The sequence below is a fragment of the Cystoisospora suis genome (assembly GCF_002600585.1).
Source record: "Cystoisospora suis strain Wien I chromosome Unknown contig_2862, whole genome shotgun sequence".
In the NCBI taxonomy this organism is placed as follows: Eukaryota; Apicomplexa; class Conoidasida; order Eucoccidiorida; family Sarcocystidae; genus Cystoisospora; species Cystoisospora suis.
In genome coordinates, this window is record NW_027155658.1 from 13,264 (window position 1) to 34,651 (window position 21,388).

Sequence of the window (21,388 nt, forward strand, 5' to 3'; positions counted from 1 at the left end):
CAACCCCTTGTGTTCGTTTACTTTGTTTGGCCTCAATGAACAGTCAACTGTCATACAATACAAAACATGTAGAGTGTGCGCGCAGTCCTAAACACCTCACGCTTCGAGGGTACACCGTCTGCCCGGTCCTGTAGGCTCGTGCGGCTGGCAAAAATGGCCAGACAAGTACCCTCCTACGGAGCTTACTAGCCGGGTGGCAATCACCTATCTTTCGGGCCTTGGGGGGTTGGAAACATGGCCTCTCTCTAGAGCGAGGTGCGGCGATGCAAATCGTCCGCTTGGCACTGACAAGCAGTTGCTGCAGCAAGTGCATCGGGACTTCGGCGGGAGCAGACCAGTAGTCCAAGCAATCGTGATCCGGAGACAGCGAAGTCAGCCGATGGCCCGCTCAACCTCACTGTGCTATCACGACCTAATTCACGGTGATCACCGCAGGCATCGGGCGTGCGATCGGCAGGAACCGAAGGCACTGACGGGGTTCGTGGCTACGTGAGTGCGACTAGGAATCACGAGTTTAGCATTCCCCATCCGTGTTTTCCGGCGGGACGGTGCTTTGCCTGGATACACCCACTACCGGCGAGGACAATGACGGCGTCCCGCTGAGGCAGCGAGCTGAGGAAGCTACGCGCCTCCTGGCTGTCAGCTATATCAATTCCGTGGGGCTCGTGGTATCCGAGCCGAAGCGGTCACTCCGGCACGCGCGCTTCCCCTTGACAGGCACCGAACGTCAAGCCAGGAATCCCAGGGGCTCGGAAGCTGAATGCAGGAACGTAACGATCATACCTGTGTCCGCCTTGGCCTACAATTGATTTCCCAGCAAGGCAGTACAGCCGAAGAAGCGCTGCTCTCCACAGAAGCGTACCCGGGCTGGCGGCGACCTTGCCGGACCACTGCTGGAGCTATGCAGACTGAAGAGGGGGCGTTCCGTGCAACAGGTGAATGCCTTGCTGCCCCGCAGGCGGGACGGCCGGGCACACAGAAGCTGAAGACTCAGATTCCTATGTTTCGTCCTTGAGCAGTAGGTTTTGTCTACAGGTAACGGGACTGTCCGGGACACGGGCGACTGCGGTTTGATGTCCGCTGCGCATGCCGATAGACTCCGCGGACGGGGAGAAGGGATCGCCGACAGCCAGCTTTCTTTTGACTCAAAAGAAGCACTTGAGCACTATCTTTCATCAGCTGTCAAATCTTCTTTGGACAGCGCCGCTGAGCATGCTGAGCCAGAAACGTGTGTGGCGAAGGTCGACGTTAGCTGTTTCAGCCGGGATCGAATCGGTAATACAGCGAGTATTAGGTCGGCGGTGAAAGAGATCTCACCGGATCCAACAATTCGTGTCAGGTCCGTTTCCTGGCGGCTGCGCGCGCCGTTAGGAAACGGCTTTGCCGTTTCACTGGCATCCCACTTTTCCTGGAATTGATGCTGGGGTCATGCCGTGTGGAGGAAGTTCTCCGGGTTCCTGCGGCAGAAGTCTAAGCTTCAATTCTTAAAAACCATCAGTTTTACGAGGGATTCTCGAAAGACCAGCGACGCTTTAACAGGCCTGCACTCATGAATGTGGTGTCTTGCGCAAATCGGGAAGCGCTGCCTCCATGCGGAACAGGCAGTCGTGCAAGTAGGAGCGACGACTGGCGCGCCAAGCTACCGTTCTTCACAGAGCGGCGGCTTTCTGAGTCAGATGCCCGAGGCTAACCTGTCCGTGCGCCAGCCGGGACAGAGCCCGACGCACACCCCCACTGAGCCCGCATCGTGAGGCTGTGGTACTCACATACTGGCTCTTCGTCAATACTGACGCGGTACAGCAAGACTGTCCTACTCGGATACGAGCTTTTCATCGGTGTAGAACGCAGCGAAGCAAAGGACTCGACCTTGCGGCACCGCAACCATGGTGCTATCGGGGCGAAGAAGTTTTCGCTGTCTCACGCCCATCCAGCGCGTGGCTGCACAGCTGCAGGGGATGGGTTCGCCGGTGCCAGGCACACTCTTGGCGGCCCGGGGTGTCCACTCACGGAGTACGGGTGGAGTTGGCACGCCAGCCTCTCAGTCGAGACCTCTGTCGGCGGCGGCTCAGGGCCAAGGTCATCCTGCACTGGCCATTCCGCCGAACGTCCTAGCCCAGTCCTGGCACACCGTCGGAGTTGTGGAGAAAATGAGCAGCACGCCCATCCGACCCATGACAATTAAGCGTCTCCTTCAGCTTGAGCCTGCTAACGACGCTTCCCTTCTTAAAGGGTGAGCGCGGCAGTCTTCGCAAGGGACGGTCTTCAGGCTCGTGTTAGTCACTACGGATGATCCGCAGAGCACCAGCTACTGGCCCACATGTGAACCAGGTCCACTCAACAGGAGTCGTAGTTGTTGAAGCTGGAATCACCCTGTTTGACACCGAGCCCCTGTATCCTGCTGGCCAGTCAATGTCTAGTCGCCCTTGGTCTCTGCTTGTCATAGCTTGAATCTTGCGGGTCATCGGGCATCACATGTCTGGTTGCGTTCTCTGCGTCACCTTGCAACAACAACACATGGTTTTTCTTCGAGTCTTTTCCGTGGCACGGCCGAGTATCTCTCCTCTAGCAGTCATCGATAAACTGCGGTTTCTTTTTATTTCACATCAACACAATATAGCATCTCTCCCATCACGCAGCCCAGTCATGGCGAGGCTTCCTAGGGGAGTTTGTTACGTGCGGACAGAGTGGCTGCGTGCAGGGAGACCGATGCTCGTACTAGGGATCCGTATATTCAGGCGTGCTGGAGTGTATCCGTTCATGTTGTGTACCTGACCATTCCCCGTGGGGCTGCGTTGCTTATGCTGCTAAGGGTGATGATATCACAAATCACTCTGCAGTTACTGATACGCGCAGGGCCGAATGGATCCGAGAGGAGCTGCCTGTTCGTTTGTCACATCGTCTATACGACTTCCATCGACTGCCTTTTATTGCAGTCACCAACCCGCTGGTACACTCTGTTTATGAAACGTATGTGCGGACCTTCGACCGGATGCGACGCCTGGCGCCTCTACGGACCGTTGACGACATGAAAGCTTTTGTTGAGTAAGTCACTTATCTTGCTTGGTGCTCTGTCTACTTTGGCAATAGATGACGAGGTTCGGTCAGTCATCGTCGTGCTGGCTCTACATGCAGAAAATACAATGACGACGCTTGCTCATCCCCCTAGGTAATCATTTTCTTCGCCTTCGTTAGGGCGAGCCCCCGGGGAGCGGCCGCTCACCTCGAACCTGCTTCCTGACCCAACAGGAGACTGAGACCGCTCTTGTGTTGATAGTAGATGTCCTAAGGATACGTGAGTCCAGTGATACAGATCCTCACGTTTTGTCTCTTTCTGCAGTGAATATACCTTGGTCGTTTACGTGAACGCTGCCACCAGGTGCAAAGGAATCCTCGGCTCTGCTACTGTTGAGAGGGTGGTGTGAACTTCGCGAGGCTGATGGTAGAACTGCCCTGTCGGACAAAACATCATCCTCTGCTTTCTACCCGTGGTGCGCTACTTCCATCGTTCGCCAGGGCTGGTCTGTCGCGAGCCCGGTAGTGTATGTATGGGCGTATAGTCACCTCCTGGGCTAGAGTAGCACTCCCAGTACGTGCCCGGTCAACTTCGGTCATCAGGCTGACTGAAATGCATGCACACAGTCAACACTCTTCGGCGACTCAGAGTGCCCAAACGTATGCTGAACTTCACGTCCGACCTTACTGTCATTCTCTCTCATGCTTATCCTGGTGAAGCTCAGAAGGGAGTTCCTGTTCAGCCGTGCTTTCTTGCGAGGTTGTTCATGTATATGTGAGGGCTTCGGCAACGCTGGAAGCTCATCTTTTCATCTCTAACCGTATTCCCGCTGCCAGCAGGGGTGTCCCCCGTGGAGTGCGTGGCGTCTGCCAGTGCGAGCCTGCGAGGAGTACGTTTGCCTCTTGAAGCTAGCTTACTCGGCTACCTTGTCGTACAACATGAGTGCAGAATAGTAGAGAAAGAGCGATCAACTCATGATCGGACGGTGGATTTGATGGGTCAAGGCGTACGACAGCTTCGGAGAGTTTGCCGCGATGTCGATTTGAACTCGTTTCTAGAGAGATTCTTCTACTTCCGCATTGGACGACGCGTCATGATCGATCAGCTTGTGCACTTACAACGCAAGCAGGTAAGAAGTTCTTAGGCCATCTGTGCGGGTTATCAAGAAGAGTTTCTATGGCTGTCAGGCCTCCGTTTTCATGGCAGCTGCGAGCCAAGTCGTCGTGGTCAAAGCCGTCCATCTTGCTAAGGAAGACCATTCAAATTGCTGACTCTCTGATTTTCTCGATTGTATGCTGGGGTCGTCCGGGCTAAGATCAAAGGGGATGCGAGCTTCAGTTGACGTCGGCATACACTTGGAGAAAGGACGTTTGAGAAGATCCCTTGTTCGTTGTGACTTCAATATGTGACGTAATCATCTTGAATTTTCCCAGAGTGACGTATGTCCGTTACCCTCGTTGTTTTCACTCTGTCTTCTTTAGTCTTTCCCGTTTGGGTGCCTTGTTCTTTAGGAGGGGTGGAGAGGTATCATCCACCTAAGCTGTCATGCAGCGAAAATTATAGAACAAAGAAGTAAAGATGTGCGCGAATCGTGTCGTCATTCCTACGGTCTAGCCCCCCGAGTGGTGATATCAGGTAAGTTATATGTATTCCCAGCCCGGAATGAAGAAACCGTTTCTTTCAGCTTGTGTATATGCGCATAGAGATGTAGATAGATAGATAGCTTTGTCCATCTTTTATTGTGATCTACCCGTTTCTTGTTACTTCACGTGACCTCACAGAGTCATGCGCCTTTCCTATCAATACCACAGCTCGGGTGTTGGAGGCCCGCTATGCCGAAGCCGTGATTGATCTATGAGGAAAGGACCACCTTCCGCCTCGTGTGCCACAGGTCTCTCGGTTCTCCTTCTCGGCGTAGCAGTGCATTCTACAGCATACACAACCACATACCTATATATATATATATATACGGTGTGCTGGAACGCGGGAGAATAATCTAGATGAACGTGTGTGATAGGCTGACGGCATAGACGTTTGGTTCTTATGATAGCCAAAAGCTAAGGTGTTCGAGATGTTACGGGTCTCACCGGTATATATATGTATGTATGTGTCACAACAGGAAATACCGACATGAAGTTCGCGACGATTCCAGATCATCTAGCTCTCATTGTAACAGAGGTTCTCAAGAATGCTCTTAGAGCGACTGTCGAGTTTCACACCATGGGCAATTCGCTTGTTGACGCAACAACCCGAGGTATGAGGAAGCCTGATGGCTTTTATGACCTCTCGCGTCAGTGTCGATACACTTCTTTCCTTTGAATCTTTCTCCTGTGACGTCAGTGAAGCGCGTATGTCTCTAGAGCCAACCCATATGACTCGTTAATAGTAACGGAAGGGGAGGGGACCTGGGGGGAGGAGGCCGGGACATTCATGAATCTACGACGTTCTCTCGTCAAAGCTTAACTCTTCTTCTCTTTTATCTTGGGCCATCATAAGAAGTTCTTGTCGTCCATCGAAGTCAACAGGAATGACAGAAGCAGGACTGTGTTTGTTTTCACGTGACCCTCGGTGTACCTGTCAGGTGCGCTTTTGTCTGGAGACGTTACTCGCCTAGCTGTTAATGGAACTCTCAGTTCTGTCTCCCTTGATCAACTGAAGTATCTAGATGGACTGCTGAAACAGCGTGTAAAGTCTGAAGACAGATATGACCAGGGGGGGAGGGGGCAGAGGCGGAGTATACACGGCTGAACTGCTTGCTACCTTTTTGTAATGCTAATTTCTCTTGATCTAAAGAAGCGGCTGACATAGCTCTAGCTCGTAAATCATATACATGTGTGTTTATGACGTCCCTTCAAGTATGTAGACGTGAATGAAGCTCATAACATTTCTCCGAGCCTCTCTGGCAGCAGTTCAGGCTGAAGTCGTTGAAGCTTTCCGTTTGTCTTGGTACATTGTCCCGTTTTCTGTTAGTATACGAACGACTGGAGGTGAATGAAATCTTAGGAAACCTGCTTCTATTGCTGTGTTTCTTCAAGTCTGTGAGATTGGGCCAAGTTGCTTGACTGGAGCGATTCGCTTGAACGACAGTCTCAGGCAGGGAGCCGCCTGAGAGGACTGGAGAGGGGACAGGTCGAGGTCACGTACGTTTTTTCTTCTCGCACAACTGCGGTGCTTATCTTTCAAGCTCGCTTGTTTCTTCTTCTTTTTACGCCTCCTATGGTGTAGGTCTTATTCAGGATGATGAAGATCTCCCTGAAGTTAAGGTCGAAGTGTACAAGGGAAAACGGGAGGTCGTGATCAAAGTATCCGACAAAGGTATTTTGAAGCTTCTCTAGAGAAGCCTTTCTTCTACACATTTCGTGTTCTGACGACACCCAGCCCCACATCCCCAGTCCATTAGAGGAACGTTCTCTGAAGATAGTGCGGGAGATTGCTAAGGCGGTTTTGCTAGTCTCTAAGGAGATCTCCCCAGTACGGCCTTAAATTGGTCCATCATCTTCAGTTCGTCTATGAGAGCCGGGGGAGATGTCACGTGAGCCGTCCATCCTCTACAAGAAGTGGCTCATAGCGAGGTCGAATCATCTCACCTAATCCGTTTCAGGAAGAGGTCTAGATCTTTCTACGGTATAAATTATCTACGATAATGGCTAGGCGGGGTTCTGTGCTTTGCTTAGTCTTCGAGACTGCAAACCAGGAATGCCCGCTCATCCTTGGGGTCCAATCAAATTGGGATGATCTCGAAGCATTCACGTAGCGAGGGACTGAGGCATTCTATCACTGTGTCTGCCGTTCTGTGTGTTGTCTTCAGGCGGTGGCGTTCCCCCTCCGAAAGTTCAAGATATTTGGAGCTTTGGGTATGTATGCTCAGCGCTCGAGGAAGACTTCCAGCTGTGATAGTGTAACTGTCTTCGATTTGTCTATCTCTGTTTGAGAGTTGTCCTGAAGAAAGCCTAGAGAGGTTGTAGCCTCCTCCCTGCCCTGTTTATTTAGTTCGTATAGTTATCTGATGATAAAGAACGCCGTCCTCAGTAGAGAAGAATTATTAAGAGACGGGAGAGAGCAACGTCAGAGAAGAGCAGCTAATTTGTGCTGAATGTTTATCCAGTATTTTGAAGGAAGACTAAGACACATGCTTTTTCGAAATCCCTCACTTCTGCTATGTTAGACTGGAATACAAAGGTCTTTCCGCGTGCCGAGATGACTGGGGTGGCGGTACCGGGCGGCAATTCTATTTGATCTACTGAGGGCTTCATTGCCCTTCACACCGTGTAAGCCTGTCCTTTGTGTCTCCTCTCGACAGGTATAGTACGGTCGGGGACAGCAACACAAAGCTCCAAGGCAACTCTTCATGTATCGGTGCCAACTTCATTCGATCAGATATGGCTGGCTATGGTGAGGTTCTCTTCGCTGATTGGACCGCGAGCTTCTTCTTGGGGATCGCCTGCCTCCTCGGCGGTTGGTCACTTTAGACTTTGCAAAAAAGAATCCCGTGCCACAGTTTAGCAAAGGTGACGTAATGTGCAAGCAGTTTTCATACGGTCCACTCACAGCTTAGCCGCGACCACAATGCTGATTTGTCTCATCGATCTGGAAACGGGGTATTGCCTGGTGTCTGTACATTCCCATTGCCGACGTTCTACTGAGAGAGAGCCTAGGATAAGTGCAGCTCACACTGGCAAAAGGCGGTTGTTCTCTTGTCGTCACTTTAGCTCCCTTGGCACTTACTTGATCGGGGTTTGAGGTTTCTTGTAGAGTTGCGATACTTGCGCTGTGATGGTCTTTCCGCGCCTCTGAACTAGCTGAACAGGAGGAGCACATGTGTGAGCTCTCTTTGCAGGGTTCGGCCTTCCACTTGCCCGGGCTTTTGCGCGGTACTTTGGCGGCGATATACACGTCCAGGTGAGTGGCTGAAAGCCTGCGAGCTGGCCTGCGCTCCGAAAGATGATCGGTTCTTTGCCTTTGTCTGAGTTGGTATTCGTGCAACCGTAAGTCTCGAAGTCATCTCGGGGAACGTTCCACATGGAGAGCGAATAAAAGCTGCTAGGCGTTTCATCTGACAAAGACGCGGGGCACCGGATCGACAAGCGGGTCATTCATGGCATCTATCTTTTTGCTTGGTGCGCATGTGATGGTGTTTCATGCTCGTCTTGTCCTTTCTCAGTCTCACTTCGGAATCGGAACGGACGTGTATATCACGCTGAACCACATAGGGGACCAGGAAGAAGCTCTTTACTACGAAGAGAGACCAGAGCTGCGTCTAGAACGGAAGAATGGCTGAACCTGTCCGCGCTCGGAGACGAACGCCTAGCGAGCTGCTCATACTGAGACGAATAAGATCGGTAGCACTCGTTTTCAATGGCATTGCGGAGTGCCGACATGTCTTATTAGACTCCTATTTGTTCAGCGGGGCCTGTTTTCGTGCGCGTGTTGGTTTCTTGTTTGGGTTGTATGTGGAGCTTAGTAGTTAGTTGGGCTACTGGTTTTCATTTTGCATGGGGGGCGGACGCCCTGGAACGGGTACCCCAAGGTAACAGGACATTGCAGCGGCAGGTAGCGGGACAGTCATGTCTGTCGTCATCGAAAGCAACGGGCTGGAACGAGACCCAGCTTTCTTCCGCTGAAACACAGGGGAGTTTGCAGGCTTTCTTGCACTGCCTGCAGCTGCTGTAAAAGACGGGTTAACTTATGATAAGCGTGTCTGAGAGAAGCCGAAGTCGGCGAAACCAACGTCAAACGGTGCTTAGGCAGACACAGTGGGAAAGAACATTTGGCGAAAGAGAAATGCAGACGTCCGTGTACGTGCTAGGGTATTCTCCAGTGTGGTGTGCTTAGCTATATTGACCCGTAGGTCAGGGCGCCCTCTTCGGACTGGCGTTTAGTTGTTCTTAACGGTAGGTAACTCTCCGGGACTGGATCATTCCCCGTTACTATGACGGAATGCAGTGAGGAGACGTCGACCGTCGGCCTTCAACGAACGTTCGTTCTCTTTCATGAGGAATGCAGTGAGTGGAAGTCGAGTCGCTGGTTTTTTGTTGCGGACTCCTGTGCCCCACCCGCAAACTGGAGAACAGTAGAGAACGGCGCAGGCTGCTCCAGCCCTCCGACTGGGGGCCGGACAGCGTCAGCTTCCGGTAGTCGGTGTCTCCCACATCATGCAAGTGGCACAGTAATTGTGCCACTTGCATGATATGGGCCCGCGGTCAAGGTAGAACACACTCAGTCGGTCCGTAGTTGCTACTGGCCCTGAGGCAGGGTGCCCAATGTGAATTCGCCTGTCTCATAGGAGCCTTCGCGTGATGGTGCAGTACGAGGATCCCCGCTGGGGAATTCAGTGTATCCGCTGATGTCAATTGTGGAAGCTAGGAAGTCTTGGAGTGGTCTAAGCGGAAGTAAGACTTTCTACAGATAACTAGCGAGCACTCCAGAAAGTGGCCGTCTGGAAACGGAGCCACCCAGTTTATCTGTAGGCTGCACGAGCAATCCACGCTTTCAAGAGAAAAAGTAGAAGCTGACACCGATCGGAACGAGGCGCGCGTTGGCAAAAAGTGTCTCGCGGAGTGCCGCCAGGGAGGTTTGCGGAAGTACTCACTGCCCGGTCACAACACTGGAAACCTGTCGGCCGACCAGTAGGCAGGCCCCGGCTGCGGACACCGGCCTTACAGCGTTTGATTTGTGACCGACGAGAGCCACCACGTCACTACACTGTCGGTCAGTTAGACACTATAGTTGTCATCCGTTGTTGCCTCGGTCTAAGAGTAAGCACCTTAGCCCACGACACGGAAGCCCCGTCCTAACGAAGAGGAGCTGTCACCGTGGGTCATCGGCTGGCATGTGTAGACGGCTGCGACAATTCAGTGCAAAAAACGAAGCCGGGAGACTCAAGTAACAACTCAATCCGGGTGACAAAGAGAAGGTTGAAGAGAATCATTAGATGCAGGACAGAGGAAAAAGTACTGACCTCCCGCATGCTTCGGAGCGAAGTTCATGGCCCCGCCCGGGCCGTGCAAGTCAGCAGACTTGTACGGTTCCCTGTGTCACCCAGATTGTTACTTGAGTCTACGTCTTTGTTTTTTGTGCTGAACTGTCACAGCCGTCTGCACATGCCAGGCGATAACCCACGGTGACAGCTCCCCTTCCTGACGACTGCTCAAGTGTCAAACTGAGCACGCTGAAACCAACACCAAGAAACCGCTGTAGAGGAGGTCTAACTGCAGGATTCCGGCCATCTATCTTCCGCATCAAGTATCTATCTTCCGCACCAAGGGAGAGTTGGACTGTGAGGAGCCATCTGACAGTCCTCTCCCCCATGTTGACAGAAAGGGACTATCGGTTACTTCACCACCACATCTGACAGGTTCCGGTTTTAACCAGAGTACGCGTTCCGAGAAAGCGCACACTGTCCTTGAGGTGCAGGTAGCTCCGCGACGAGCACTCGATTTCGTTCGCCACACAAGTAGCGAAACTGACGAAGTCCGTCTATACTGCTAGGATAACTTCCGAGTCTACTGGAGGACTAATGGAGAGCGCGTGCCCTCTGGCGTCGTATTGGGGCACCTTCTTCCTCCCGGAGTCCGTGACCGATCGTGTAGGTCGCAAAGACTGGTGTTAACGGGGACGCCGCCCGCTGGTGAACTAGCAGGACAGTGCTACGAAAGACGTGTTCACTGGAATGGCAGGCCGGTCTTGGTCCGTCACTCTCGCGGGCTCCCGTCTCTATTTTTCTCGGGCGCGCTGATGGGTGCATGCGATACTGGTCTGCTTCGCTATCAACCTGTTTGACGGTGAGACAAGGCGAACTTCCGCCGCACTGCCGTCTGTCGCCACTCCGGACACTGACTCAGCCTTTGGCTTTATTTTCGGAATCTCGCTGCAAGCTTGTTTGCACTACTTTGTACTGAGACTTTGCTTGTTACCAGCCAAGTGAACCCGCAGAGCATAGCGGCTCGCCGACTCTCGGGATGGCCACCGCCAAAAACGGTCGGATCGGTGTCATTCAAGGCGTTTTGTGAACGTTATGCCATCTTGCGCCAAGCTTGGTTCTTCCAGGGACAAAACCACTTTTTCCAAGTTACGTTAATTCTTTGCGGAGTGTTGGAAGTCCCGACTCTGCGACGTATCCGCGCATCTGTTGTGTCTCACTTTTCATCTTACCGGCGGTCGTTTCCCTTAAGCAGAAGGTTTTCGTTTTTCTGATTCATTTTTTTCTTCTTCAGCAGAATGAATTCAAGACAGAGCTTCAGCGATTTTGCTGACAACCTATCTTTTTATGGGTCAGCGCCTCAGAATGGCGTGGGAAGTAAGAGCGATTCTTTCGGCCTCATATCGCTCGGTCCCAGCAATCCGGCTGGAGACTGCACCACGCCTCAGAAGTCTGCTTCGAATTCATCCGTGCAAGGATTTATTGGCAAGGTTTTCTCGGGGTCGAAGGGCGCAGCCCAGGGAGGCCGATCAGAGGGTGCTTCCAAAAATGCGTTTGGTTCTTACGGAAGCCAGTGGGCACCGAGAGGCGCCATGGACACTGGAACAAAGGGTTCGAGACAAAGCGGGTTGACGGGTAAAGCGGGTCCTCCAGTTCAAGAAGAACAGGGCTTGCTTGCATCCGGCATGTCGGCGGTGAAGGATGGCGCAAGCAGGATACTGGGAACTGCACAGTCTGTTGTCACAGCGACTACGCAGAGTGTAACTGAGACGCCGATGTCCACACAGCATCTGCTTGTTTTTGGACTTATCGCTGGTGTGGGTGTCATATTCCTCTTCCTTGCTTTTCTCACGCTTCCCCTCTTGGTCTTTGCTCCGTCCAAGTTCGCCCTGCTGTTTACCCTGGGCTCCGTTTGTATAATGGTCAGCTTGGCTTTTTTGCGCGGCGTCACAGCTCTAGTGGTGCACTTGTCAGAACCCGCAAGGTAGGCCCCGTAACAGACGACGTGTATTCCCCTGACTGTCAGCTGTCTGCTTGGAGAGGCGTGTTTCTTGTTGCTCCGATTTTCCTAGGCCGTTCGAAAAGCCAGTTGCAGCTGTGGCCGTCGCGGTGCCGAAAATCCGATGCGTCGTTTGGTGTCAAGTGGGCCGCGTGCCCAATCGGTCCATGAGCGGGCGTACAGCACATTGCCTTTACATTCACAGTTTTACCGGTGCTGGTTAGGAAAGCTCTCTGCGATCTTGTCACTCGGTGAAAGTTGCTCATCCGGTGTGTACCTGTAGAAGCTTGGACTAGCAAGGCTTTTTCGTGTATCGACGATCTCAGCGCCGGTGTCAATCTGCTCGGCACAGGTGTCCCGTAGCTTGAAGATATGCGGTCTAGAAAAAAAAAAGTTGTTCTATTAGACTTCGGCTTTCAGTACGGTAGTGGTCACATGTGGCCATGTGCCCCGCGGTGTCCCTTTGTGAGGGGGAGGGCTAGGTCATGTAGCGGAGGACGGCCCGGGTTTTCGTGTAGGCACACCCCCCTGCTGTGGAGTCAGTGCGTATAGCCGCGAACATAGTATCGTTCTGTTGGATCAATGCACTGCTTTGTGCTGGGTTGGCGCTGTTCTTCGTCTTTTGTTGTTCGCAGGCTTCCATTCACCATTTCATACGGTCTCTCACTGTTCCTCACGCTCTACGCCACTCTCTGGGCGAAGTCTTACGTCTTGACTCTCGTGTTCTCTCTTGTTCAGCTTCTGGCGCTCTCGTCATTCCTAGTCTCTTACATTCCAGGAGGGAAACACATGCTGAAATTCATTGGTGGAGCTGTGTGGCAGATGGTTAAGAGAGCGTGCAACTGTAAAGATGCCAGAGATATGCAGTTGCCGCTTTAGTCTCTCTCACAGATGGCGGAGTGCTCGTGCACGCTGTTCGCTGATCACCGGGGTGCTTACAGCAGTGCACGCTGGCTTTTTTTCAGGGGATTTTTCGTTTGCCTCCAGGATGGATGCCTTGGGCTCTTTAGGTCGTCCATGGTGGGCAAGCTGAATTGTTTACTGTAGGAGGGGGAGTATGTACGGTTCGCGACCGTAGCCTAACGTGCTGGAGGCGGTGGACGTTTTGCTGTTCGAACAACGTTGCCTACGAGAGCTGTCACGTGGGTTGTAAAGCAAGCTATTATGCCTTCCCCCGTATTGACTTTTGAACCAGTGTACAGCTCGGTTGAAAATGGGAGGAAAAGAAAGAGAGCCCTCCATCGGTTGGTGGGCACAGCGGAGGTACCCGCACGTAGGGTCGATGTAAAGCAAGTGGATGCCTGGGATGCAAGACGACGGGCGTGTGCCCCTTGCCTTTCTCGCCCAATAACTATATCCATCAAAACGGAGCCACCTCCCACATCGACGAGAGGTACATGAGATTTCCTAGTTAGCAGTATAATAACTGGCGCCAGCGATTTCCTCTTGGCAAACAACGGAACGACGGACCGCGGCCGCACTGTGTATTGTCGTACAGGCAGTTTGGGTGGATCAGTGGTTTTTGTCCGTTGTGTTAATCACACCGTTCTCTCTTTTTCCTGGTTTTGAGAGGCTATTGGTGGGAAATGTCTGTCATTCCAGTTCCGCGTTCAGGTATCTTGTAGCAACAATACTTCTCATTCAACCGTTCACTATTCTGCGGTGACGCGTTCGATGACCGGGCTTGTCTTTCGAACGGATGCGGGTGAATGCGGGATCCCGGGCACTCGTGACCACTTCTGAAAATCGCATGCCTTTCTCAGCTAGCGAAGGTTCAGTACTGTCAGCTTGTGCAGGCGACAATGCTTCTGCTTTTCTCTTGTGTCCAATCTTCTTGTCTCGAGTCATAAGCTGTCTTCGAAGACGGACTGAAAGTCCCGAGATGGCAGGGGGGCCGTGCGAGCTCTCGAAGGCGCTGAGAGCAGGCGAATCACTCACCGGGAAGGCGCCGCTGACCGAGCGAACTGTATTGCCCATGGCGGACGGCGGTTGAGAAGATACGCGTCCACGCACTGCGTAGACTCGTGTCTCGACGTAATTAGCAGGATACTGACCATACCCTGGAACGCCGAGCATGTTTTGAGGGTTGGTGATTTGACAGGCGTCTGTAGCTGGTAGTACGGCGGCAACGCATGCGGCGCGGGATTCAAATGGAATCAGGGGCCGAGTATATACATATATATGTATACTCGGCCGCACATATAAATTTGGCAGAGATGATTTGGACGGTAGCAGACTGCGTGCCACAGCGTACTGGCAAACTGCGAGAACGAACCACCGTACTTGGAAACCTTTGTTAACGACTACGTATGCCTGGACATACTGGCGACCTCCCTGCGGTACGTCAGGGGCTGAACCTGGCTTTGTTCCCCGTGTATCTTGTCCGGGGTGGTGTTGGAGTGCGAGGCACAGAGCGGTTCTGTCATTCCGACAGATTATGATGGCAGCAGTTACGGATGATAAACAGGGAAGAAACTCGCAAGACTTAACCCAGTTGACGTGCCTCGTGTAAACCACGAGTGATGCGGGATGAACCGGGATGCAGGATGCACTTCCGATGCTAGCTTGATATGTAACGTTGATAATCTCTTCCTGCAACCCGGTTCCCTGTCACGTCCCCGATAGGGTTTCTTAAAGCTGCGGCGCTACCAGAGCGCGGACCTCAAGAACGTCGAGTGACTGCAACTATCGTTTTTCACTATCTGCGACCGCCGACGCCCGGCAAGTGCGGGTGATTGCAAAGGAAACTTCGGTTGTCCAGCCATGACATAAAAAGTATACTGAGTGGCTCACTTGGGGTGTCGCAAAGACTCTGTTGCCCTTCTCTCCTCTCAAAAAACTACAGCCTACTTTTGACTGCCGGGGTGCCCCCGCGGCACTGTCGGAACAAGCCAGCCTGGTGAGCATGCGGCATGAATGCCTCGAAGTTTCCATTCTACTCCGGTCGTACGTAGTCGGGCAAGACGAAGACGGTTGGCTGAACGACCCAACCGATGCCCAGCACAGTAAAACCCTGCTGAGCCACGATACATAAATCTGACGGAAGGATAACAACTGGCAAGCGTGTCTTAGCCAAAACGCTGCGCTATTCACCTGCTGACCAGGGAGTCTTGAAGACTCGCTCGATCACACTGCTCTGATAATCACGAAAAAAATCTCGGTCCACATGCGCCGCGGTATCTTCTGTAGCTTTCCAACAGGCCGACTCTAAACACACAACAGCCCTGCGCATCTGACAGTAAGTGGCAGCTTGGGGGTCTTCGGTAGCTCGGTCCCTTCACGAACGCGTTGGAACCTGAATTTCGGGATGCTGGTGCGGTTTGATGAAGTCGTTCATGACAGCGTCAACGACGGCTTTCAATTCCTCGAGCCCTTGATCGGCAGCAGTGGACGCCATCTCCGCGTAGTACTTTAGTTTGGGTTCGGTGCCACTGCCACGTATCGTTACTGTCGCACCGTTGTCTAGGTAGATCGTGAGCATCTCACACGACGCTGGGAGAGCACACTTCTTCTCTGGCTCGGCTGAGTCGTAGCATCGGGCAACATCCCGTATCCTTTTGATAGTGAATGGACCCAGTTTCGAAGGGTAGTTTCCGCCGTTTTCGAAGTCCTTGAAGAGCTGCTTGATCAAGGACGGGTTGGGACAGAAGACATATGAGTTGTTTGTTACGAAGTATCCATACTTCTGTCTTAGTTCAATGAGATAATCCATCACGGTTTTGCCCGTAGAATATAAATCAGTCGCCATCTGAATCCACACTGCTGCTGCGCTCACGCCGTCTTTGTCCCGGACATGCTGGCTCAAGGCGTAACCCAGAGCTTCTTCGTACACAATAACGGGAGTGTAGCCAACAGCCATCAGTTCAATCGCCCTGTTCTCCATCCACTTGAAGCCTGTCATTGTCTCCGCGAACACGCATCCGTTGTCCTGTTCGCATAGTAGATACAGTATACTCTCTAAGTTGAGTGGATACACTTCACGACCACACGCAAGAAAAAATCTTTGGTACGGTACCCCTACAGCGAATACAGTCGTATTTTTAGATTTTAGCCACAGTGAACTCTCTGATGAGAAGCGCTCCAATGCGTACTGCCACGCGCAAGCTCTGCCACTGCCCGGAATGTTCTACGCTTTTAGAGGCCCACGGAGTAGAGTCCTCAGCCTCCGTCCCACCGACCGAGAGAGTATCTATACCGTCTGACGACGTCACATGCGACTAAGCTAACCGCGTGTCTAGGGATGGGAGTCCAGTTCTGACTGGCTGGCAGGAGTTCCACAGTCTCACTCGCTAGTCCGGGTCGTCACTACCATCGCGAGATTAACCATCGACTAGCCCCCTGAGAAATAGACACGGGGTGGTTTGCCACGCGTCGCTCTGGCGTACCTTAGCTATCTTTTCTAGCATCCGTGAAGAGACAGCAGAGCATATCAAAGCCATCTTAGACTTCGAAACTCCCTGTCGTTCCCGTAGACTAATGGCGTATGATCCAAGAATAACACCCAGCTCATCTCCTGTAAACTGATACCACTCGCCGCTGAAAGTACAGCAAAGGACATGCGGCGACACGAGCTAAACACGCCACTGATCCTGTTTTCGAGGCAACACACACTCTCCAGCGAAAACGCAATCCAGTTGGCTGTTGCCGTCCGATGCCCTGGACGGCGGCCCGTCACGAATCCCTTCTGCTGTATACAGCGACAATTCACGGAGATTCCACTACCCCTCCCGAAGCGCTGTGCCGATTTGAAATGTTCAACAACCGTACAGCACACCAGACTCCCCTGCGTTCATTTGGACAGTCATACAGAAACAGTTATCAATTTCGGGCGCGGCTCTACCACGAATCGACAGCACACCTCACTCTTCCGGTACAGGGTCAACGTTCAGAAACAACTTTTCACGGGGCCTAACTAAAGCACGCTACCACGTCACGATCGCTTTTATCAAAGCTGTCCTTCGGCAATAGGTGCTGTATGCCTGTTGGCACCTACCGCATGTGGAGTGTCATCAACACTTACTTGAACTTCTCCGCGGCCGCAAAGCGATCTGCATCCGGGTCGTTCGCTATCACCATCATCGCACCCCTTCTATCAGCTTCCTTAAAAGCTAGATTCAATGCCCCCTTCTCTTCTGGATTTGGAAATGCGACTGTCGGGAACTCTGGGTCCGGTGTACACTGCGCTTCCACTGCAGTAATCCAACAAGGAAGTGACACTCAAAACGAAAAAATACCGGTGGGTATGCTGCTGGTCTTTGAAACGAAATTACATGACCACTAGTCCAACATAAAGAAAACAAGGGGGAGCCATCACCATTGTAAAAGAGAAAGTGCTCACGTCCATGAAACAGTGAAATCCACGATTCCTATCCCTTATTGCGATGCCGGTGACTTCTCAGCCCCCTTCTGCATCTGATGGCTATTGTTCTTGGTTGGTCTCTTCTTCATGAACCTGCTGTCTCTTTCTCCTTCTCAACCTCCTATGATACTCTTCCTGCTTCAACTCCATCGCCCCTTAGCAACTGCGCCCCTAGCAGCTAGTTTCTGCATACTGAGCTCGAGTATGTCCTGAGAACACGGAGACGCGTGCGTCTTGAAGTACTTGCATGTTCCTCTCCTCAAACACATCACGCCTGTTCGGCTGCTGGCTCTGTACACCTGTGGAAGGAAGGGAGGTCTCTACGGAGCCCTACTGAAACTTGTGACACGCCAATGTTCACCTGTCATAAGATCTCCTTCGAAGCCGAAGGCAGAAAGCATGCGTTTCATCATCGGTGTCCCCACACCGTGCATAGCCGTATAGACAAACTTCAGTTTGCTGCTGTCAGCTGCATTGCTTGGAGAGGCGAGTTCCGACGAGACATCGTTTATATACTCCGAGACAAGCCGATCAAACGGATTCTCCAGAAGAGAGCTCTCGTTCGCCTCTGCTCTTAGTTCTCCACTCCTGCGGTCGAAAAACTTCTCAACGTCATCCCAGAATTTCTGCGAGAAAGCGCAGCAATAAGCGAGCCCCCACACATTCCCCCGACTGCCTGTAGAATGTCACGACACCCTAACAAGCACACACCCAATCCTATATGTATGTACTGGAATACTACTTACGTCTACAGTCCTTCACCTCGGACAAGCAAGATCAGGGGGGAAGCACACTCCTAGCTGCCTTAAGAGGCACAGATGGCAGTCTTACGTACTGCACATGGCCCTGTGGACCTCCCTGCATGCCGCCCCGAAAGACTTCTTTTTTCTAACGCTGAAGCGAAAGCCCTACGCAAAACACTTTCCCTCAATGGGATAAAAGCGCTGAACACAAATTGTGTCCTCTGGTCCCCTGCTAAATCCAGAGCCGTCTGACCTGCTTGTGATACTACAGTTACAAGAATGCAGATCTCCTTCAGAACCGTATCGTGACATGGTCGTTGAACAACTGATAGAGCTTCGAAGCATACACGGAAGGGCGAAAGTTTTCATTCTTACTAGATTGTTGCTGATCCACGCGGAAATGTCCGCATCCATTGGCGGGATGATCTGCGCCCCGTTCTCCGCATAGACTTTATACCCGTTGTCATCCTTTGGATTGTGAGAGGCAGTAATCATAATACCTCCCATACACTGTTCTTTGAGCACTGTGTAGGGCACCATAGGGGTGTGGACGTACTCCTGGAAGAGAAGCACTCGTACTCCCTTACTTAGAAAGACGGCAGCCGCGAGCTGAGCGAACCTGTTAAACAGGAATGCGACACCTGCTTACACCCTCCATGTGTATAGGAAGACGTCCCGACTTGCCCCCGGCTGGGAAGGAACGAAAATCGGTATACTCTTCTTTTTCAAGTAACAAGAACATCAGCGCATCAGTCTTGACCAAGTATGCTCTCTCGACACTACGCAGCGCGGCAATTTCAATCTCTCACACTCAGAATGTGAGATATCTGGAGAAGTATCCTAGACTCGTACGGAGATCAAATGCCAACCGATTGCACCACGATCAAAACAACTGGAAAGAGTTTCAGCTAACCTTTTTGAATTGTGTCTACCGTCATATCCGATCGCAACACCATTCTTTCGTCCATCTTCCCCGAAGCGATCAAGCAGAAAAGCACAGTAGCCCTGCAAATACACAAACACAGATACACGGACCCTGCCGTGTCCCTCCCTATCCAGTGAGGTCTGACAAGCGGAATTCACCGGGAGACTCCACCTCCTATCTGTCGTATGATAAACAGTGGAGCTTTCCGCTCTTGCACACATCATGCACGGTAGAGATGCTTTCCCGTTGCGCACTATCGGCGTCGGTACTTGACCCGCGCGGGTTGCCCGGAGCGCTAGGGGTCGGGATTTCCCACTGCAGACGGGAGCGCGGTTGAAAGGGGAAAGCGAAGTCTCAAGTGATAGATCTGATATCCAGGTACAGTGAGAAAATGAGCCCCTCCAAACAGTCGTAGGAGCGGGTAGGAGTTCGTTGTCCCGCCATAGATGCTTCATCGAGCCAGTCAAGCCTGTGTAGTTTAGCCGGCCAGCGCAAATGTATTCAACGCAAACTTCCAGCAGCTCCACAAAGCAGGCAGAATTGGGGTCCGCAAAATCAGTTTGTCTCCCTTTCAGTCAAGTCAGTGCGCAATGATGCGCTGCGCTCACCTGCGACGTTTGCTGAACGGTGACGTCGTTCATCCGGCTAAATCCGGCTCCCATCCGACCCCGGAGCCCAGCCTGAAGAAAAAGGACCGGACCGCGCCTCCGAACAGAAGTAAACCCCCTACGCCAATGATGAGAAATGAAGGCCCGTACGCTACTCGATGAGAAGCTTCCGCAGCTACACTTCGGAAACAACCGAAACGAACAGAACAGCAGCTTTTCTCGACGGACCTACCGTTCCAAACTCCAACCTCGCCAGAAATAATTTCGCAAGTTCATCTTCGGTCAAATTTCTCAGGAGCTCTTCTGTTTGTCTCCGGGTTTCCTCGCTTTTGTCAAGTGCACACCACTCTGCCACGGCTGCGTGGAGGCCAGCATTTACAAACTTCCTATCAGCCGCAGTAGCCATCGCATACGTGCAGTTACGCAGAATTGTAAAAAGAAAAGCCGTTACTGGGCTTTCTGCAGTGCTTGGTAGGAAAAAAGAAATTCTTTAACAGGACTGCAGACTCCCGGCGATCGCACAGGCGCATACTGAACAGCGCGCAGAGCGGCTGTTGCACGGTTGGGGGGGCAAGGCCAGTCTGTAGCTCGGTATGATCTTTTCACAGCTCGAAGCGCAGAACGAGTATCTCCTGAGAAGCTGCTTCTTTTTTCTCGTGCGTCTCTCCCTGTTTGGTAACGACAGATGGAGTGACGGCGTCTCTTGGGGCTGGTGGCGTAGCTCGGGACGCGAAAGTGGGAGCCTGGGACTGCCGCCCACGTGGCGAGATATGGTCCTCTACAGCGGGGCGCAGTCTATGTTTCTTGTCCCCTGTCAACGGACTCAGAGCTGTACTGTGCAGAACGGTCGCTAATGAAGGGATGTTTACCGTATCTCCTAATTGATTGTGCGGGACAGGCTGGGCCGTTTATCAATAAGCGAAACATCTCAGGCGGACCTTGACATTGATCGGGCGTAACCTGTCCCGCGAGGTGTCACCTTCCTGACGGCTGCGCCTCTTCATTCGAAACACGCTTGCGGACCGTTTCATCCCTGCTTCCCGGCCGCGATGTGCCTGGGCTGCCGTTGCATCGCCTGTGGCTTGTCAGAGTGGAGAAAGTGGAAATTTAAGCTCCGCTCTACGCAACCGCGCAGAGCCGAGTCGAATCAAATTAAGAACACGTCACCCAGTCCGGAGGACGTGCATGGATATTGTGCCAGGTGTAAATGGGGGTCTACCGGGAGAGGCACAGTCGTCATCGACCCTGTTCAGCTGTTAAACCACTTGAAAGCCATTTACTCCGGCGATTCCAAGTTGACTGCGATTCAGCCGTATAGAGCTAGCGCCTTCTTTTCTGACTCCGAGAGAAGTAACTCACAAATCAGTCTTCTAGAGGAAAGACGCGATGCGGCCCGGCGTCAAGCACTGCTGTCTATGTCGAAGTGCGATGAGCTCGCTTTCGGCCTGCGCTGAACCCGACACAGGCTGCAGAGACTCTAGCGGAAAGCCTAGAGGAGCTGCCACGCACAGTCCACCTGCCGGCAGCAGGCTACGGTCATGGTAGCCATCGTTCCCCAGTCTGTTCAGACCCCGGTGATCAGATGAAGGCCTGTTACATCGGATAGCCAGTTCCCAGTGGTCACGAGCCTGGGGTGAGGCAAACCAGTCTCTTGCTCGAGTCACCCGAAGCGCGGACTTCGAGGCGATGAAAAGAAAAAGAAAAGGAGACTAAGAAGAACTGTAAACCGGGCATAAGAGCGCCAGGCTCACCAACTATCAGTCCCTTGATCTGTACCTCCATCTTGTAGTGCCCGCTGCGACAACAACGGGCGCCACTAGAT

General features: G+C 52.4%; 3 protein-coding genes across 3 annotated transcripts; 2 read left to right on the plus strand and 1 right to left on the minus strand.

The window, feature by feature from the left end:
* Positions 1 to 673: 673 nt before the first annotated feature.
* Positions 674 to 8,977, plus strand: CSUI_005845 (atpase histidine kinase dna gyrase b hsp90 domain-containing protein). The gene is made up of 10 exons (XM_068066013.1): positions 674 to 2,230; positions 2,854 to 3,042; positions 3,962 to 4,142; positions 4,525 to 4,648; positions 5,133 to 5,267; positions 6,239 to 6,328; positions 6,822 to 6,867; positions 7,314 to 7,405; positions 7,851 to 7,912; positions 8,175 to 8,977. The coding sequence occupies exons 1-10, from the start codon at positions 1,884 to 1,886 to the stop codon at positions 8,289 to 8,291; spliced, it is 1,383 nt and encodes a 460-aa protein (XP_067922011.1). The 5' UTR covers positions 674 to 1,883; the 3' UTR covers positions 8,292 to 8,977.
* Positions 8,978 to 10,813: 1,836 nt separating this feature from the next.
* Positions 10,814 to 13,616, plus strand: CSUI_005846 (sft2-like domain-containing). The gene is made up of 2 exons (XM_068066014.1): positions 10,814 to 11,916; positions 12,567 to 13,616. Exons 1-2 carry the CDS (start codon positions 11,231 to 11,233, stop codon positions 12,808 to 12,810), a joined length of 930 nt encoding a protein of 309 aa, XP_067922012.1. The 5' UTR covers positions 10,814 to 11,230; the 3' UTR covers positions 12,811 to 13,616.
* Positions 13,617 to 14,787: 1,171 nt separating this feature from the next.
* On the minus strand, positions 14,788 to 20,467 carry CSUI_005847 (glucosephosphate-mutase gpm2). Its single transcript, XM_068066015.1, has 8 exons — positions 19,799 to 20,467; positions 19,567 to 19,638; positions 18,947 to 19,038; positions 18,409 to 18,652; positions 17,652 to 17,916; positions 16,952 to 17,120; positions 16,317 to 16,467; positions 14,788 to 15,859 (listed from the first exon to the last, which is right to left on the minus strand). The coding sequence occupies exons 1-8, from the start codon at positions 19,970 to 19,972 to the stop codon at positions 15,209 to 15,211; spliced, it is 1,818 nt and encodes a 605-aa protein (XP_067922013.1). The 5' UTR covers positions 19,973 to 20,467; the 3' UTR covers positions 14,788 to 15,208.
* Between the last annotated feature and the right edge of the window lie 921 nt (positions 20,468 to 21,388).

Coding starts and splice junctions, on each gene's coding strand:
- CSUI_005845 (XM_068066013.1), top strand. CDS start 1,884: ATGGTGCTATCGGGGCGAAGAAGTTTTCGCTGTCTCACGCCCATCCAG. Junction 4,649..5,132: donor CCCCCGAGTGGTGATATCAG/GTAAGTTATATG, acceptor GTGTCACAACAG/GAAATACCGACATGAAGTTC. Junction 7,913..8,174: donor GCGGCGATATACACGTCCAG/GTGAGTGGCTGA, acceptor GTCCTTTCTCAG/TCTCACTTCGGAATCGGAAC.
- CSUI_005846 (XM_068066014.1), top strand. CDS start 11,231: ATGAATTCAAGACAGAGCTTCAGCGATTTTGCTGACAACCTATCTTTT. Junction 11,917..12,566: donor CACTTGTCAGAACCCGCAAG/GTAGGCCCCGTA, acceptor TGTTGTTCGCAG/GCTTCCATTCACCATTTCAT.
- CSUI_005847 (XM_068066015.1), bottom strand. CDS start 19,972: ATGGCTACTGCGGCTGATAGGAAGTTTGTAAATGCTGGCCTCCACGCA. Junction 18,653..18,946: donor GGTAGACACAATTCAAAAAG/GTTAGCTGAAAC, acceptor CCTGTTTAACAG/GTTCGCTCAGCTCGCGGCTG. Junction 15,860..16,316: donor TGCTAGAAAAGATAGCTAAG/GTACGCCAGAGC, acceptor CTATGCGAACAG/GACAACGGATGCGTGTTCGC.